Source organism: Natator depressus, chromosome 10 (genome assembly GCF_965152275.1).
Source record: "Natator depressus isolate rNatDep1 chromosome 10, rNatDep2.hap1, whole genome shotgun sequence".
In the NCBI taxonomy this organism is placed as follows: Eukaryota; Metazoa; Chordata; order Testudines; family Cheloniidae; genus Natator; species Natator depressus.
The window spans coordinates 50,660,127-50,679,868 of record NC_134243.1 but is presented as its reverse complement, the minus strand read 5'-3'; the positions used below and the strand labels follow the sequence as shown (position 1 = coordinate 50,679,868).

Sequence of the window (19,742 nt, the reverse complement as noted above, 5' to 3'; positions counted from 1 at the left end):
GAAAATAACAGAACGCCACTAGCCGTCACCTTCAGCCCCCAACTAAAACCCCTCCAACGCATTATCAAGGATCTACAACCTATCCTGAAGGATGACCCAACACTCTCACAGATCTTGGGAGACAGGCCAGTCCTTGCCTACAGACAGCCCCCCAACCTGAAGCAAATACTCACCAACAACCACATACCACACAACAGAACCACTAACCCAGGAACCTATCCTTGCAACAAAGCCCGTTGCCAGCTGTGCCCACATATCTATTCAGGGGACACCATCACAGGGCTTAATAACATCAGCCACACTATCAGAGGCTCGTTCACCTGCACATCCACCAATGTGATATATGCCATCATGTGCCAGCAATGCCCCTCTGCCATGTACATTGGTCAAACTGGACAGTCTCTACGTAAAAGAATAAATGGACACAAATCAGATGTCAAGAATTATAACATTCATAAACCAGTCGGAGAACACTTCAATCTCTCTGGTCACGCAATTACAGACATGAAGGTCGCTATCTTACAACAAAAAAACTTAAAATCCAGACTCCAGCGAGAAACTGCTGAATTGGAATTCATTTGCAAATTGGATACTATTAATTTAGGCTTAAATAGAGACTGGGAGTGGCTAAGTCATTATGCAAGATAGCCTATTTCCCCTTGTTTTTTCCTCCCCCCAAGACGTTCTGGTTAAACTTGGATTTATGCTGGAAATGGCCCACCTTGATCATCATACACATTGTAAGGAGAGTGGTCAGTTTAGATGAGCTATTACCAGCAGGAGAGTGAGTTTGTGTGTGTGTGTTTGGGGGGGGGGGGGGGAGGGGTGAGAAAACCTGGATTTGTGCTGGAAATGGCCCAACTTGATCATCATACACATTGTAAGGAGAGTGATCACTTTAGATAAGCTATTGCCAGCAGGAGAGTGGGATGGGAGGAGGTATTGTTTCATGGTCTCTGTGTATATAATGTCTTCTGCAGTTTCCACAGTATGCATCCGATGAAGTGAGCTGTAGCTCACGAAAGCTTATGCTCAAATAAATTGGTTAGTCTCTAAGGTGCCACAAGTACTCCTTTTCTTTTTGATTTGCCTGAGCTCTTCAGTAAGTGTTATACATAGTAATGTTCAGTATGCAGAAACACTTAGATTTCTAGTGGAGGGGACATGGCAACAGACAAGGAAAGGCACTATATTCATTTAAGACCCACCCATTAAATGAATCCTAAGGTCAATATGCTGAAGATGAAAGCCACTTTGATACCACCACCAGACACAGCTGCCCCCGTTTTAATGCCTGGACTCCCAGCAAACAGTCAAAAAGAATAAAAATGGAACTGAAATTCAAGTCTTCCCTATAAATTTCTATTAAAATTTCAGTTTTAATACAGTTTAATACAGTTTCACAGAAAAGCTAAAAACACTGACTTTTAGTGTAACTCTACTGAACAGTGTGACAGACGTTAAAAAGGACAAAGTCAAGATAGATGTAGTTTAAAAAAAAACTACATCTGTGTTACTAGCAATACCTTAGATTATTAAAATTAAATATTTTTTAAAATACACTTGACTACCAGAATTTATACTGTTTACTTCACATGCTGTTTCACTCCAATTTAGACAATGAAACTAGTTAGCCTTCCTTTCTGGTTTTCATGCATTTGGCTAAAAAAATGCTTTGTTTTCCAGGAAAAATTGACTTTGTTTTTTTTTTAAATCATGAAAAACATTTCTATTTATATTAGGCCCTGTCTATCTTACTACTTTCTTTTAAAACCCCAAATTTTGGGTGTAAGCAGTGTAACCTTTAGCCAACACTATATGTTAAATCCCACTAGATACAACAAATATAAACAAAAGAACAAAACAAAAACTCTTGTCAAACTAATTAAAATATGAATTTTTCAACAAATCAAATTATTTTAAATCCTAGATGATCTGGATTTCATTATGAGTCCACACACCTATACTCAATTTCAAAAAAAATCAAACTGTGTCAAGCATATCATACTATATCTAGGTTGCCAGTATGGTTCATGAGTATCATGTTGGCTTTTCTTATGAAAAATTGAGACACCACTTTTCCTGTGAACCCAAGCATCAGCGTTGTTTTATCTAAACCCTTGAGTTCTTTTTCTTTGTTGTCATATCCTCAGCTTATCTTCAAGGGTTATCTACTAAATTTTAATAAATATTTTTGGAAAGAAAGAACTAGAGGAAAATTAAGTACTTTAATTAGTTAATGAATCCCACCTAGTCATGAGTCCAATCCCTTCAGGAGTACTAGTTGAAGGTTGCTGCAACTGTCCTTCCTCCCTTCGTTTCTGGAGCTCTTCAATAACAGGGCTTACTCCTAAGATCAACAAGGCACATCTATGGATCACAGAGTTGCATGCAGCAGTGTACACATCTTGACCCTCCGGAAGATCTGTGCTAACTCTTCGCTCCTGTTGGGACTGAGGAGGCTGATCATCAGCTCTAGTCCCATTTCCAGTGTTCATCCTATCTCGATCCCGACTGCGAGCTACTTCACGGGCTGATAGGAAACATTGAAATATTTCTGTAACATGCAACACAAAAACAAGGTCTTAACTTCTAGGCAAAACTAAATGATAATAAAATAGTCATCTTCAGTTTAAGCCAAACATTGGCATTGACAAGTGGAAAATAACAATTTTTTCCTAACAGTAAAAAAAGGATCCATTAACAAGTAAAAATCTACAAAACAAATTAACAAACGTAGACTAATTACTTAGTCTAGCATTTACAATGTTAAATTTAAAATGAAGGGAATAGTAAAATCTGACACACTGCTAAACAATTCCTTCAGCAGTGCAGCAAGAAAGGGAATGATCAAAATTCTCACTCCGTTGAATACCTTCAAAGAGCCAGACTAAACAGGAAAGCTTGTACACTGACATTTAAAAGCCTCACATTTTATTTTTTAACGTAAAAACACATCCCGTATTACAATGAGCAGAGCAGGCGTTGGCAGTGTGCTATTCCTTGGATGCATTGTGCTTATGATAAACAAACCCCTGAAACCTCCTAGAGAATGGAATTTGTTTATATGGTACCGTATAAAGATGGCCTGGGATTATAAAGTTAGGCTCAGGAAATAAGGAACAACTGCTACCAAGTAAAAGTAATAACTGGCTTTTTAAGCATGCCAGCTTCTGACTATAACACTGTCCATCAGTGGCAGTGCAGGGTTAGCTATGTCCCTTAGAAGAGCATAAAAATTAGAGAAAATGCTTCCAACTAAATATTTCTAATTCTTACAATAAACTGGTGAAACTTACTGCAGTGCATGCATCCTACTCAAATTAGCCAAAACACCACAAATTCCAATACACACCAAATTGCAGCCTAACCAAAACAAGTGCTGGTTGGTCAACATCTGTGTACCTGAATTCTTGGAGAAAAGAAATCATCAGTAAGAAAGATAAACATTCCAATTTTCAATCAAATCTAGGTCCACAGACCCACCAATGGGATTTGTGTAACAGTATCCATCTGGGGGATATATAGTCATACAGAAGAACTGGTGTTGGCAGTGGGTAGCCTGTAAAATCTAGAGGTCATTTGATTTTTGGTCTGTTCATTTCCTCTGGAGAAGTGGCTTTCCCTTCAGTCATATCTCTATTTCAGTGGGAGACACAAAAGGACTATACTCTTCTCCCATATTGCCAGTAGTAGTTCCAGCATATTTGGCAGGTGCCAATTTCTTTTTGGACTTGCCTCCTCAGAGGTCACTTTGCTAAGGTATTCTCCAACAGTCTTTCTCCCAAATATTTAGAGGCTAGTAGTAGAGTTTTTGCCTGAATATCACCACAGCAGGATTGAAGACAACCATGTCTGAGTAAGAGAGATGAAACCCACAGCTCTGGCAAAAAATCTGAAAGAGCTGAGCAATGCTTCGGAAACAAAAACAGCTACTAGAATTATCTTACAGAAAGAGAGACCACCTGACCATAACATTTCCTGATCTTCAGGAGTACATCAGCCCATGCTAATATTGTTTGGGTAGAGCATGTGGATACACATGAAGCTGTCAAAGCTGTTGAAGATGCTTCAAAATTCCTCAGGAGAGATAAATCCACTTCCCCACCTCCCCTTCAGAAGGTACCGTGGCTCCTTTACCACAGAAGAAAGAAATTTAGGTAGAGAGATAGCAGGTTTTGAACTACTTCACCTGGTAATATTTTCAGGACCTCTCTCCTAACCATCTGGGATTAGCTGGCTATTCACATTCTTTCCTTATCACATCTCTAGAGCTGTGTGGATTGACACCAAAATCTCAGCTTTGTCTCCAGAGAGGAAATACTACTCTGTGGTCTCCCTTTCCTCCATAAACTCGGTCCTTTTCATAATCCAAGCTCCATGTTTTGAAGGTTCTTTTAATGAGAAGTCTAGGAATTACGGGGCTTTTTTAATTTTTAAACCAAGAAGAATCCTAGTCTGTTTACCTGTGCTATAGGGGCAAAATAAAAACAAGTAGGTTCTTCTAAGAGAAATGATGGCCCAATCTAGTTCTATATCTTTCTACAGTGCAAGCTGGAAGACCCTGTTGGTGGGTCTATGGATCTGGGTTCGGTAGCAAATGGTGTCTCTTTATAGCTCCAGCCTGTTTCTAGGAAAACAAACCTAGGCTTTTGTTAGCTTTGGGTCACTGGGAAGAGTCTTCTGCCAAATGTTTGGCAGGCCTCTCAGTCCTTACAAATCAACAGAAAGTAGAAAACAGTCTTATCCAAGACCCCCCCTCAAGCAAAGTTAAGTCCTTGAGCAGAAATTAAGCAATTTGCTATGCAGGTTCTCCTTACCCCTTGGTCAGGGTAGCCATGGCAGGCTCCTCCCTGAGGAGAGGGGAGTAAGTCCTTTCTCCATGTCACTGAGAAACTCCAAACCACTTCCTCTTCCTGTTTTAATATTTGCCCTGTTCCAATCATGAGGCAAAGCAGGTTCTCTAGGATGAAACAAGCAACCTACCTCTCCTTCCCTAAAGGAAATTAACCCCTTCCTAACCTGCTAATGTGGTGATGACTAAGCAAAGGCTGGGGAGATGGATGCCTTAATAGTGGGAGAATGTTGGGGGGGGGGGGTTAAAATATCCATTTTCACAAAGCTTTTAATATTTTCCACAGTGCATAATACACATTTGTTAAACCTTGCAAACTTACACAAAATAATTTTTAAAAACAAAACACGACTGATTTCTTTTTAAGTCAAATTCACTTTACTGCATTTTTCCACAACTGAAATGACTTCACTAACATAGAGCACATTGGGAATGTCACACTGATATAGAAACTAGCCACCTGAATATGGCTAGATGTGGCTTCATCAAAGGAGGAAAAACCACAACCTTTTAATTAACAGTCTGATTATTCCTTTCAGTCTGGGCACAAGACCCAATTCAGCAAAAACTACCAAAAGTGAAGGAATTTTGGCAAGTTTCTTTGCAAGCCATATTTAAATACCAACAATTACAAATTATCTAGACAGTCCATGACGTTTACAGGTGGTGGTGCAAATATGAAGTGTACTGAAAAACATACATTGGTAGTGTTACCAAGGTCTGATTAAGCAGGCATTCAACAGCATTAGTAAATTCCAAACCAATCCAATGTTAGCAACAATATATTTGATTCCAAACTCTAGAATAAGAGATATTTAAAATCTATTACTACATACATATAGAAAATATATTGCAAACACATTTATTAAAAAGTGAAGAATATTTCTTATCTTTTGACGCATTGAATATACTAAAATTTAACATAAATAAACTCAATGACATTTTGGATGTCTGAAGTAAAAACTCCTAGATTAATTTTTAATTTTTCCTGTGTCAAACAAATGTACTGTTCTTTCTAGAAACCATGAATTGCATTCATACATTTAATGTCTACTTACTTCCGGCTGTCATGACTTCATGCTCTCTTTCCTCCTCTTCATCTTCTTGTTCTGGATGCCCCTCTTCTCTGTCTCTCTCTGCCTGCTCCTCCATTTCAGCTTCTTCATCAATGGTCCGAGTAAAAGAATGCTCTTGAGGATCAATATCTGCAGACTCCTGGTTTTCTGACATCTAGACAAAGTTGTTTAAGTTACATGGTGAAATCACTTCTCACCAAATGAAAAATTGTAATGTTGAAAAAATATTAAACAAAAAAGTTTGTACTCATTGTACTAATTGCTATCCACTTTTATGTACTTGGACAGGGGTGGGCAAACTTTTTGGCCTGAGGGCCATCTGAAACTGTATGGAGGGCCGGGTAGGGAAGGCTGTGCCTCCCCAAATGGACGGGAGCTCAAGGGCCGGGCAGGATGGTCCCACGGGCCGGATATGGCCCACGGGCCGTAGTTTGCCCACCTCTGTACTTAGGCCTCAACCTTTAATTGCCTGCACTGAACTTCTCCAAGTTAGACTGTGTCCTACCTGAGCTAAAGGCTTTGTAAGGCACCTTATTCAAATAATGGGTACTAAATAAATAATGAATAATAACTTACTGAAATTGAGGGCTACTAAAATCTCTATATATAGTCCACATTTTAATTTGTAAACATGCTTTAAAAACTTAAAGTCATTTTAATGAAGTGCAAAATTTCTTGCTGAGGAAATGAAGAAACATTTGGAAAGTGATCATTAAACCATAGCATATATACAGTATTTGGTTAATAAATATATCCTCACAATATGCAGCAATATCCTATAATCAAGCAGATATTTTTCATTCTTACCCATCTGTCTCTTGAGGATGATCTAGTTTGAATAAGTTCCATGTTTTTGCAAGCAAGCAAGCGACTCCGAACTTTATACACACAGCGGTATACTTCTGCCAGGGCTTTGCCAGGCTGGTATCTACAAAGAGCCATAATAGAAAAATCATACGTTTCATTGAAAAAAAAAAAAAAAAAGTACATAAAGATTTAAACATAGTTTCAAGTTACTTGCCTGCTCTCACCACAAGCTTGACTAAGTAAATTTGTGTGTTTCAAAAGAGCTGAAAGAACAAATCTAGACACAGTATCCAAGAGTGACTCGTTACTTAAGGTTGCACTGTCCCAATCTGAAAATAAAAATGAACCATTAAAATTTACTGGAATTTCCAAAAACTAATTCTGACTACATTTTAAAACAGCATCAGTTACGAAGTTATGTAAAATCTTTCTCCCGCTAAATTTTTTGCCAATTTATAAATGGATTTAGTGTTCATGAAATAAACTAAGAGTACTGATTAACACAACACATAATGCAACAAACAAGGGGTGGACTAAAACAAAATCCTTAGAAACACCAATGAAATTTGAAATAAATCATGTTAATAATTATAGCATCATTTGCTATAATTAGCATCAAAGGAGCTTTCCAGCCACATCTTTCATTATTCTTTACTTAAAATTTTCTATTAGAACATTATGAAGATGCAGTTTTACTTCTGGATAACTTATCTAAAGACTGTTTAAAGTGCTGTTGTAGCCGTGTTGGTCCCAGGATATTAGAAAGATATCTTTTATTGGACCAACTTCTTTTGGTGAAAGAGAAAAGTTTTGAAGCTACACAGAGTTCTTCTTCAAGGGGATGTGGAGAGTTGTTAACAGTCTTCTTCAGAGCTCTCTGTAAACTTGACAGCTTGTCCCATTCACAGCAGAAGTTAGTCCAATCAGAGATATTACTTCACCCTCCTTGTCTCTCTCAGAATGTGTTAACTACTTATGCTAAATGATCTGTTCCACTCTGTATTTAGTGTGATACTCTGAGTACCTTTCCCTGATCTAAACAAGAGTTCTGTGTAGGTCGAAAGCTGGTCTCTTTCACAAACAAAAGTTGGTCCAATAAAAGATATTATCTCACTCACCCTGTTTAGTTTAAGATTGAAATTATGTGAGTTGCTTATAATTTGACCTGAAAATTACAAATACAGAAGCTGATCAGCGTACTCCAAATCTAAACTAGGAAGAGTCTTTGCTTAAGGACACTAGTCTTATCTTCAGATCTACCAGTGCAAAAATTGTGGCTGCTACAGAGATACTAAATTGCATTGAGCAAAGCTTGAACAAAAGGAGATTCTGACTAGCAAATAAGGTTTCGAAGACATTCATTTTAGATCACTCAACTGCACTGAAATTAACCCTCCCTCACATCCATATGACCAGGAAAGGGCAATGAAAACAACAAGGTTTTCCATCCTATTTATACATTTTTTAAAAAGTTTATAATATTGAAACACAACAGGGTCCTGAATAATACAAAAGTTACTAAATACTCATAGTAGAGTGACAGCTTGCTCTTGAGTCCCAAATAACTAAATTGAACAACAGATTTAGTAATTCATGAGCTATCTTATGAGCCTTCCTGCTGCATTTTTGAAATCACCCAGCTCGGTTATAGTCGTGACAATCTAAAACAGACCAGTACTTTTTTTTTTTTTTTTTTAAAGTAGCCTTCCTCCCTTGGCATCTACATTTTTCAAACTCTGTAGGTGTTTTTCAAAAACTTATTGGAAAAATAATGGCTCTTTTAAAACAGACCTTGTTCTTATGAAGCTACAGCAATTTCAAACCCAGTAAAAAACTCTCAGTACGTAGATAAAAAATTCTACTATTAAAATAATTGCAAAACAAGCTATTACTTTACTAAATGCAGCTACTTTACAGTCTTACATGTTTCTAAAAGCTCTAGGGCTAGATTGTGCATTTATAAACTGCCCTGCAAAAGGGTAGTGGGATGCACCTGTGTCATCCCAGGTGCAGCACAGAGAAGAAATCATGACCCAGCCAATCACAATTCCTTCCCTGTTGCTTCCCATTTGCCCTTGGAAAAGAAAAGATGGAGAAACAAGGGGAAATGGAGAGTAATCTGTTGATAGCCCTGACGTACGTACGTACACGTGTACGTGTACGTGTGTGTAAGGGGCAAGGCTGCACCCATGCCCTCCATTCCTGCTCAAGAGAGTTAGTGGGCTCACGTATGTCTATGCACCCAAACCCAAGGTCCAGGAAGGCCATGCAGGTGCATGTACACCAAGCCATGATCTTGCCCCCTTTAGTGTTTCAGGCTCTAATTCAGGAAGTCACTTAAGCATGTGCTTAAATTCAATCCTATTCAAGATAGCATTTAAATATATACTTAAAATTTAAGCATGTGCTTCAGCCCCATCAACCTCATGTCCTTAATTACTGTCCTTATTAGGGAAGCTTTCCTGAATTAGGGCCTTACTGAGGATTGCACAAATCTTGTTAATGTGTTTTGAGTGAAATTCCCACCCTTGAAAAACTTCAGTATTATTGCAGGCCATTTTGAGGTCCAAAAATCAAACTTCTTGCAACATGTTTATTAAATGTCCATTTTCACATCAAACCATGACAATTCATAATTTTAAAAATTTCATTTCTGACTTGAAAAAGAGGACCATGAAGAAAATAGCCTGTTTTTGCTACAACCCTACCATCAAGCAAACCCCACAAAATCTAATGTGTTTTTCACAGAAGTGGAGCACTGCCACAGAATCAAAAAATATATAAACCACATTTTAAACTTTTCCAATTCCCTTGCAAACATTTACACAGCCGTACTTTCAATATTAAAACTAAAACTAATCCATAAAAGGAAATGTTCACATAGATTCATAGCTATTAAGGTCAGAAGGGACCATTATGATCATCTAGTCTGACCTCCTGCACAACGCAGGCCAGAGAATCTCACCCACCCACTCCTGCGAAAAACCTCTCACATGTATATTTGGAAACTAGTTTAAATAGAACAACAACCTATTTCATGATTAGGGCCCTACCAAATTCACAGCCATGAAAAATCGCATCACGGACCGTGAAATATGATCTCCCCCATGAAATCTGGAGCCCAGCCAGGCAGCTCCTACCATGCGCAAGGCTCCAGCTGCGAGTCCCAGCTGGGGACTGAGACTTCCTCTTTCCCTGCAGGGGCCGCTCCAGGACACACCCACCTCCAGGATTTCCCTCTAGGCTTCCGGAAGCTCTGCAGCTCGAGCTGTCCCTTCCTCTCCATCCAGGGAGGCTGTGGCTCTAGCTGTCAGCCCTCCACTGAGACACGAGATTGCTGGGAAAACTGAACCTATGGTAACCCACCCTGCCATACCCTGCGACCTCACTTCTAGGCTGCTGCCTGTGGTGGTGCTGGCTTTAGAGCTGGGTGCCCAGCCAGCAGCCTTCCTTGCTGGCTGCCCAGCTCTGAAGGCAGTGCCCCAGCCAGCAGCAGAACAGAAGTAAGGGTAGCAATCCCATGACCCTGCTACAATAGACTTGCAACACCCACCACCCTCACCCCCCGACCACCTTTTGGATTGGGACACCCCCCAGTTACAACACTGTGAAATTTCAGATGTAAACAGCTGAAAATGTGAAATTGACTAATTTTAAAACTCCCTGGCTGTGAAATTGACCAAAACAGACCCTATTCATGATGTTATATATCGTTATGGAGCCAAAGCAATCTTTTTGGATCTCAAACCTTATGATTAGGGCCCAGCGTTTTCCACAATGATGGTATTCACATCTTGCTGCAGACTCATGATTCAAAAATTCTTTATTTTTAAAAATAATTATGATTCTAGCCATTATTGTTGCAATGCTTGAAAATGTGAACTGAGCCTGGCTTGACTGAATCTGCAGACAACATGAAAGAATAGCTCTAAGAGGTGCAAAGTGACCCATTCATCTCAGAACGCCATGGATTTCCCAGCTCAGGAATTTGTTAGTTTTCCAAGGCACAATGGAATTCAGCATTCCTTCAACCAAATTCTCCATTTTGCTGCAAGCAGATGCCCAATATTTTGATCTGTCCCCTGCCCAGCAAGCCTCTGCCTGCAATTGCCTCTTATTATCCAGCTTTCCTCACAAGAGTGTGTTACAGGATAACAGCACATACTCAATGTGTTGTTCCACGGAGCTAGTTGGCAGGAGCCGGAAATGGAGTGCAGTTTGCAAACACTAAGTAAGGGCTGCCAGAAATGTAGGCTGGTAAGCTAGGCAATACAAAGAGTCAAAAAACGTGGTACATTTTTTGTGGGAAACATTTGTTGAGTATTTGTTCCTGTTTTTTCTTTAAAAAAATGAAATCAAAATTGTATTGACCCGTTCTACTAGAAAAAATAGATTTTATAACAATGGTTACTTCCAAATACGAGCCAAAAAGTGTTTGTTTGTGTAAGTGTGTAGTGACTGGACTGAATGGTATGACATGGCAACATAATTTATCTTGCCATGGAATTTACATATTGTTGTCACAGAGTACACAAGGTCCGGCTGAGCATGCCTGAAGCAAGCAAGTAGCTTGGTAATAGAGCTAATAGTCTGAGCATTGTAATGTCATTATTCTGCACATAAAGTTGTCTTCCAGGTTTACAAGATATGTAGAAGTCTCCTACTTCTGTTTTCATCTTCTTACCTTTACTAACAGCATAGTCTTGCATACTGAGCCAGAGACTACGGGCTGGCTCTTTTGTACAACCCAAGGCCAAATCAACAAAGACACCAATCTCAGGTCGCAGCTTATAATCAAATGGCTTCTGTTCCTCATTTCCAGAGAGGGCCACTTCCAACAGGGAACTCATGCATTTGTCTAAAGTAAGGGAAATATTTAGGTTTTAGATTCTGCTGATTTTGATAAGCACGTACATTCACTGATTTTTGCAAGCTATTGAAGGGGTAGAAAAAGGACATCCCAATGAACACACCATCAACCCACAAGGAAAAACCCTATCATCCCCGCTCTTTCTATTCCTCAGGACAGGGAATCTCCCTGTCCCCAACTGTAAAGTTACCACTTTGTGCAGAGGCCACCACCCATACTCAGTGCCATGGCTCAGTATCAGGACTCCTGCTCCTCCATATATTTTACAGGGAGATCCAGAAAGAAGGGTGACAGCCATCCCAGCAACTGCACAGTAGTTCTGCATGTGTTTCTCCTACTGCTGTATAGTCATATAGGTACTCTGTGTTTTTACTTTACAGCAAAAGCTTTGTTATCCGGCATGGTGGGGGAATGGTGGGTGTCGGTAGGTCAAAAATTCCAGTTAACTAAGAGGGAGGGAATTTGGGTGTGGGAGGGGCTCAGGGCTAGGGGTTGGGATGTGGAAGGGGGGTGCCAGATCCAGGCAGCACTCACCTAGGGCAGCTCCCCGCAAGCGGCGACATGTCCCTGCTGCTCTTAGGTGGAGGCGTGTCTAGGCGGTTCTGTGAGCTGCCTCCGCCCGCAGGTGCCATCCCCACAGCTCCCACTGACTGCGGTTCCCGGACAATGGGAGCTGCGCAGCCAGAGCTCGGGGCGGGGGCAGCATGCAGAGCTGCTTAGCCGTGCCTCCGCCTAGGAGCAGTAGGGACACGTCACCGCTTCCAGGGAGCCACGCAGAGCCAGGTAGGGAGCCTGCTGGCCCTGTGCCAAGTGGATTATAAACTGGACTTTCCATTAAGATCAGAAATTCTGCTTTATAGAGCTTTCTGGTTGGTAAAGTGCCAGATAACACAGCTGTTACTGTACTTTCCTTTCACAAATTATGTATAAGGAAGATGATCCTTTTTGACAGTAAATAAGAATGTTTAACGCAAATGGAAATGGGAAATAGTACATCCAAGTTGAAATGATACAACTTGGTGAAAAAAGAAAGCTTGTTATTTTTTCCCTTAGAAAACTTGAGATAGTTTATTTTTCTGTTTATAAACATCAAAGTTCCTACACTGATTAAGCACAGGAATAAATTGCCTAGGGAGGTTGTGGAATCTCCTTCACTGGAGATTTTTAACAGCAGGTTAGACAACACCTGTCAGGATGGTCTAGATAATACTCAGTCCTGCCATGAGTGCAGGGGACTGGACTAGATGACCTCTCAAGGTTCCTTCCAGTCCTATGATTATAAGTAAATATAAACTTCAGCACATCATAGAAACATCCAATTTCCTGCTTTTTCATATTAAGATATAAATAAATCAGAGAGTTCAAATGGCAAACCATACAGCACAGATCTTCCTAAATCTGATTAGACATTTCAGAACTGACCCAAAGATTTACCATATGTGTTTTGTTGAAATGTCATTTATGCTCATTTAGCTAGAATCTCCTTAAAGGAGAAAGGGGAGGGAGGTATAGCAAAACCTAACAAAGAAATCATTTCTTATAAGAAAGAAATATAAAGATTCCACATTAAACCAAATCTTACAAATGGTATACATAATTTAATATACTACAAAAAAGGAATAAATTGACAGAGCTTAACTGGTGGAAAAGTTAGGCCAATATTTTAGAATACAAAAATGGTAGCTATTTGCAAATTTTATTCTTTTCTTCCTCCTTTCCATCCACTCCTAGCAATCCACAGGATGAGACTTACTTCTCATAGCCAAGATCATCCTACTGTCAATCTCAATTTGGAGGCCAAAAGCATAAATTGGCTTGGAAAGAACCAGGCTTTTATATATCTGTCTACTATGAGGGCATTTTCCAAAAGCTTCTCACCATTGTTAAGATCGTTCCATCAATTGCTATGATATTGAGTGCCCTAACATAGATGCTCTGCCAAGTACAGTGTTTCCTAACCCTGCTTAGACCAAGTGTAACTGATACTCTACTTAAAATGGCATCACCTATACAAGGATTCCTAATGTTGCTAAAATCACTGGGAGGCAAGTGACAACTAAAATATGTGCATACTTAAGTTCATGAAGGCTGGAAATTAAAGATCTAGATCTCCTATAGCCTACTCCTCAAGCATCTCCAAAAGTTTGTGAGGATGGCAATAGCCAGGCTTGAAAGTGTGGCAATGTTAAACTGCAATGAAAAATTATAAAAGCCTACATATAGTAAGTTTACATTTAACAATGTAGCAAACTACCTAAATGAGGAATGTCCATTTCCACTCCATCACTGAACAGTGGTGTTTTCAACCAATAGGCTGTATCCTGTTCCTCAGGGGACACATGGGATCCCTGAAGCATTCCACCAAGACAGCGTCCAATAAGCAGAGCTACAGTTCTCTCTAGATCAACAAGCCATACCCAAGATTGGGCAGGCTGTGGTAAGGGCACTCCAGCAGGATCAATTAGTTCAGGTCCACCTAAAGCATTATAAATAATTAGTCAAAATAGATTTAGTTTTCTATTCTGAAAAACAGACTGGAACAAAACTCAATCTGACAGAATTTATTGCTTTGGCAAAATCCTACCCAAGGACATACATACATTGCTGTAGATCCTCAGGTAACTTTTTGGGAGGTAAATATTTTAGATATTATCATTCTCTTGGATATGACCAATTACTTACTTTTTCCCCCACCTTCCTTGTATAAGAAAGATGGTTGAAAATACTTCAGTTTTACTATCATCTTTCCAATTATGCACTTTAGAGTTTTGGGGTTCGATTCTGGTGACAGCAGGTACAAAAGCCTTTTTTAGTTTCACTAGTAATCTATTACTTTCATAATGGTCTTCCAATTTTGTAACTAATTTCAAAGTAGTGAGAAAACTCCTTTTGCCTCTTAGCCATTTTATTCACCTTAACGCAGTCCAGAAGATATTCCTCTGTGAATCACTTTTGGAATATTTATTGTGAAGACATTTTGTGCGTTTTGGGACAATTTTTTAAAAATATATTGTACCCATATGTCATCATCATCTTTACCCCATACATGGCTGAATTTCCTTCCATAAAGTTGTCTGTTGAACTGATAAAAAATTATTCCACTGCTTCTTACAACTTTGTCCCATATTCCACTCACTCACGATTTATTTAAAAAATTGCTTTAGCAAAACCTTTGTCACATGTTGCAAACAGCATTTCTCCAAAAAGCGGTAAACATTGTCATATATAATCTGATTAGGAAATAATTCAAAGCTTGCAAATAACTATAACAATTCCCCTTCCCAAAACCCCTACCATTTCTCCCTCCATTTTGTATTTTGGAAGGAGCATAAATATTTGACAGCATTTATTCAGATAAAAGTTAGTAGCTAATCTTGTCTGTTAAAGTTAATTTTATCACACTCCATACCAGAAAGCATTAATAATACTTGAAAATCTGGATAGTATACTATATAAAGGCACAGGAGGAACAACATTTTACAACAAAAGCAAAACATGTTCATGCATTACAGACTGGGTATTTTGGCCCTAATCCTACATTCCTTGTGCACCTGAAACTCCCTCTGAAGTCAAAAGGAATTATAGACATGCAGGATCAAGCAATTTGTTTGTAGCGCAAAATACTTAGTTTACAGCAAGGTATCTTAATAAATTTTCAAGGTTAGAGGGGAGGGGTACTGAGACATTTTGAGATTAAAGGGACACAAAATACACAGTTTCCAATTTATAGAACATATTTACCTATTCTTATTTTAACTTGCTATTTAACATTTTTCATCTGAAAAAGAAGAACTTACCATGAAGTGGCCACTGTAATTCCTGATCTTCTAATAGCGCAGCAGCGGGCAACAGTCTATTAAGGCGATCAAGAGGTGGCAATAGATCTAGCAGATAACTCAATAAAGGCCGGGCCACTGACACAGGCAGTAACAACAATGAGTTAACAATCTGGCACAGCATACTGCCAGCTGCAGATACATAAATTACATCTACAAGGAAGAAAAGGGAGGGAATGTGTGTTTATGTTAAACAAATTACATTGTTTTTTAAATTCAGCACCCAAAAATGTCTTAAAACATTAAATAATTAAATATTGTCATTTTATATTTAAATGGTTTTGGCAAGAAAAACATCCCAATTGTCCTTAAAAGTTTAATTATTCTATATGACTTCATACTGTGACATAGTAAAATGTCACTATGAAGATCACCTTAAAAATATCTTTCTAAAGCACATTTTTTTAACAAGTTTACATGAGACTATGATGCATACATAACCCTAATTTGTAACGTTTTCAAAATGTACCTGTGTTGGGTTTTTTGTTTAATATACATCACCTTAAAAAAAATCATACTTGACTAAAACGTTTTTATGAACTTTGGTTAACTATTGTGACCACTACAACAAGCATAACTAAAAGCAGTTAAAGATCTAAAAATCCCCCTTAACTTTATCTTCATGTTTACTTTATGCACAATGTGCTATCAAATGTACCATCTGTTTTTTTCTGCTGCATCTGCGCAATCAGTCAATTTCCTGTTTGGTCAGGTTTTGCCCCACACAGCAACAAGGGACAGAAAAACATTTGAAATTTATTGGAATCTAAGTAAACAAAAATTGTCAAGTGAGCTGAGGGCATGGCTACACTTGCAGATGTAGAGCGCTGGGAGTTAAACCAGCCTTCGGAGGCTGCAGCAGGGGAAAATGCAGCCGTGTTTTTACACTGTCAGATTCAAGCGCACTGGGATGGCCACATTAGCAGCTCTTGCAACACCACAAAGAGCAGTGCATTGTGTTAGCTATCCCAGTGTGTAAGTTGCTGCAACATGCTTTTCAACGGGGCGGGGGAGGGGGGTGAGAGTGTGACAGGGAGTGTGTTGTGTGTATGTGGGGGGAGAGTGTGTGGGTTTTTGGGGGGCTGAGAGCATGTCAGCATGCGTCTTGTAAGTTCAGACAGTAGCAGATTCCCTCCCCCAAGACACACCAGCAGCAACATTCCACAGTAATGGTTTGCTTTGTCCCGGAGCAGATAAGCATGCCTGATTTCAGAAACGGAGCTTTGAAAGGGGATATCCGCATTCCTGCAGCCGATTCCAAAACAATGAGAAAAGTGGCCATTTGACTTCAGGGGATTATGGGACGCTTCTGGAGGCCAATCTCATTCACACTGATGCCTGGACGTTTCAGCCGGGGCACAGCAAACTTTATGCTTCTCATGGAGGTGGATTACCAGGAGCACTCCAGCTGCAGAGTCCAGGCATTCTATGTGCCTTGCCAGTGTGGACGCGTCGCGAGTCAGAGTGCCCGGGGCTCCTTTAATGTGCTCTAACTTGCAAGTGTAGCCAAGCCCTCAGAAGCAGTTGTGGTACCTGAAGTTACTTTAAACTCTTTTTTAATTAGTATATTTCAAGTTTGTGGTACCTCTTTAAACTTGACCTTTTTAAGCAATATATACCTCTTAGTTTTTCCCCAACACTGCCATTCCAAGAACTTTCCTTAAGAAGAGTTGCAGAACGTGAATAGGTATCTGTAGCATGCGGCAGCAAAAGCTGGAGGTGTTTGTGTAGCAGTGCCACACTGCTAGAATTCTGGAAAAAAGAGAAACTACTTATAACAAAATAATACAAACGTATTTTAGAAGGTTTCATCATGTATTAGATTGTAACTTCCAAATACACATTATTCAAATCTTATCCTACGTAGATGCTCACACAATGAAGAGGAGTAATGTTACATTTCCAGAAGATATGACCAAAAAGCCCACGTACCTCACTAACACTGTTGATATGACAATAAGCCAGCAATTGTTTCTGCAGTGAACACAACAGCTCATGAAGATGAGCAGGTTGGCTGTTTTCAGATGATGATGTCCCAAGTAAAAACTTATCACTATTCTTTTCCAACTCTCCAAAGGCTTGATCCTAATTAGACAAAAGGAATAATCACATATTGTCCATTTTAAAATATTATAATACTCTTAGTATCTTAAAATGAAACTCTTTCACCTCCAAATATTTACAGCTGGGATTTACAAAAGAACCCAAGAAAGTCAATGGGAACTGGACTCCTTACTCTCTTGGGTTCCTTTGAAAATCCCAACCTACATAAATTTGGACAATCTGAAATCACAATCATTGAGATTTTTATAGCAGTCACTGTGACTGCTGTTATACAGTCAAGTATTTCTATTCTAAGGAGATTTTCAAAAGCACAAAGGACAGACAGGCATTAAGAGCTAGACACCACACATCTTTGTGCCTTTGAAAATCTCCCCATGAACCACAATATCCAGAGATATGCAATTGGACCTTTAAAATTTGTTCTGGGCTGACTGCTGACACATAAAGGTTTAGAAGAACATGTTAACATGATTAGTATTTTTCACTGTCTAATCTGGAGTGGAAGGGAAGAAAAATACCAGTTCAATTTTCACATAAGAATTCAGAAAGAAAAAGAAGTTAGCAAAGTTTCAGATACAAAGTTTGGTAGGGATTCAACTTGAATGTAAACTGCTCTAGGCTTGTCTTAGATGGACAGATAGTGCACAGCAAGCTGGGGTGTAAATCTATAGCGCTAGCATTCCATGCACTAACTGTCCATGCGGTAGCAGGGTCCATATGCACAGCACACTCATTCACTGTAGATTTACACCCCATTTTGGCATGCACTATCTAGACAAGCCCTTTAGGGAAGGCCCTTAAAAACACCTGTCCACCTCATAGCCTCAGACATAGGAAGGCTTTGTCTAGCCAGCAGTGGAAAGAACTCCAAGAACCTTTCAAGGATTGTCCATCTCTTCTCCCCCACCTACTTCTGGGTTTGGGGAGAGGAGCTTCTCAGCTGATAGGCTGCATAGAAGAGTGCAGCAGCAGCCCACTGGCTCACACAAATCTGGAGGGAGGATTTATGAACCCTTTTCATCTGTCTGGGGCACCATCCTACATCTGGGAGCAAACTATATATAAACAAAAGTCAAATGCAACAATAAGTATTACAACAATAATACCGGACCCTTAGTATTAGGGATAGTAAATTAGTTTTAGTCCTGTTTTAGGGGGGAAATGAGGCCGGTTGCAGGTTCCTGTTGCAGGTCTCTTGAACAAACATTAAAGGAGGAACATAATTATTTTACCCAAACTAAAGAGAATTTTTTAAAAATAACTTGATTACTACTATAAAAAATTAAAGACAAGCCCTAAACATACCGTGTAAAATCCTAAATTTCTTAGCAGAGTCTTCATTAAAATTTCGGCTAGATGAGTATCTGGATGGCTGCTCTGGACACCATATGTTTGATCAGAGAGGTTTCCATAGCCAACACATAGTGAGGAAACTTCTGTTGCATCAGATGGTGAACTATAACCAAGTAGTGAGGCTACATGGGTATGATCTTGCAAACTCGTCAGAATAATATCCAATTGCATTCTCTAAAGGAAATAATTAGATAGGAACAATTGTTCTTGTTAGACAACAAATTAATGAACTTTAAAAGTTAGAAATTTTTTCCTAATGCTTTAACTATTAAAACACTTGGGTAATGTAACCACCTGCTAACAAAGTTTGATGACTAGCTTTCACTGCAGATTTTCAAAGATAAGTACTCGATCAATATACTGGACTAGATGACAGTCTAAAGCAGGGATGGGCAAACTTTTTGGCCCGAGGGCCACATCTGGGTATGGAAATTGTATGGTGGGCCATGAATGCTCATGAAATTGGGGTTGGGGTATAGGAGGGGGTGCAGGCTCTGGGGTAGGGCCAGAAATGAGGAGTTCAGGGTGCAGGAAGGGGCTTTGGGCTGGGGCAGGGGGTTGGGTTGTGGGAGACAGATCAGGGCTGGGGCATAGGAGGGGGGTCAGGGGTGCAGGCTCTGGGTAGCGTTTACCTCAAGCAGCTTCTGGAAGCAGCAGCATGCTGCTTCCAGGAACCTCGGCGCACACACGTGGAGCAGCCTTCGACCCCGCTACCTGGCTGGAGCACGGGAGCAGGGCAAGCCCCAGACCCCGCTCCCCAGCGGGAGCTCGAGGGCCGGATTAAACTGGCTGGAGGGCCAGATGTGGCCCGCAGGCCATAGTTTGCCCACCCCTGCTCTAAAGATATCTAGGATAGTTTAGAGAGAATTAACTCAATATTC

At 39.7% G+C, this 19,742-nt stretch overlaps 1 protein-coding gene across 7 annotated transcripts in view; it reads right to left on the bottom strand.

The window, feature by feature from the left end:
• The window catches only part of HERC1 (HECT and RLD domain containing E3 ubiquitin protein ligase family member 1), a 213,003-nt gene that overhangs the window by 114,348 nt on the left and 78,913 nt on the right, over positions 1-19,742 (bottom strand). For 6 of the 7 annotated variants that reach the window (XM_074966104.1, XM_074966100.1, XM_074966102.1 and 3 more), the window contains exons 14-23: positions 18,814-19,035; positions 17,377-17,529; positions 17,064-17,196; positions 15,406-15,597; positions 13,863-14,084; positions 11,423-11,596; positions 6,953-7,067; positions 6,739-6,859; positions 5,914-6,085; positions 2,251-2,557 (exon numbers count right to left, since the gene is read on the bottom strand). In XM_074966104.1, coding sequence (XP_074822205.1) covers positions 2,251-2,557; positions 5,914-6,085; positions 6,739-6,859; positions 6,953-7,067; positions 11,423-11,596; positions 13,863-14,084; positions 15,406-15,597; positions 17,064-17,196; positions 17,377-17,529; positions 18,814-19,035 — 1,811 coding nt within the window. The remainder of the gene's footprint in view (positions 1-2,250; positions 2,558-5,913; positions 6,086-6,738; positions 6,860-6,952; positions 7,068-11,422; positions 11,597-13,862; positions 14,085-15,405; positions 15,598-17,063; positions 17,197-17,376; positions 17,530-18,813; positions 19,036-19,742) is intronic. The other variant, XM_074966106.1, reaches the window with a different exon arrangement.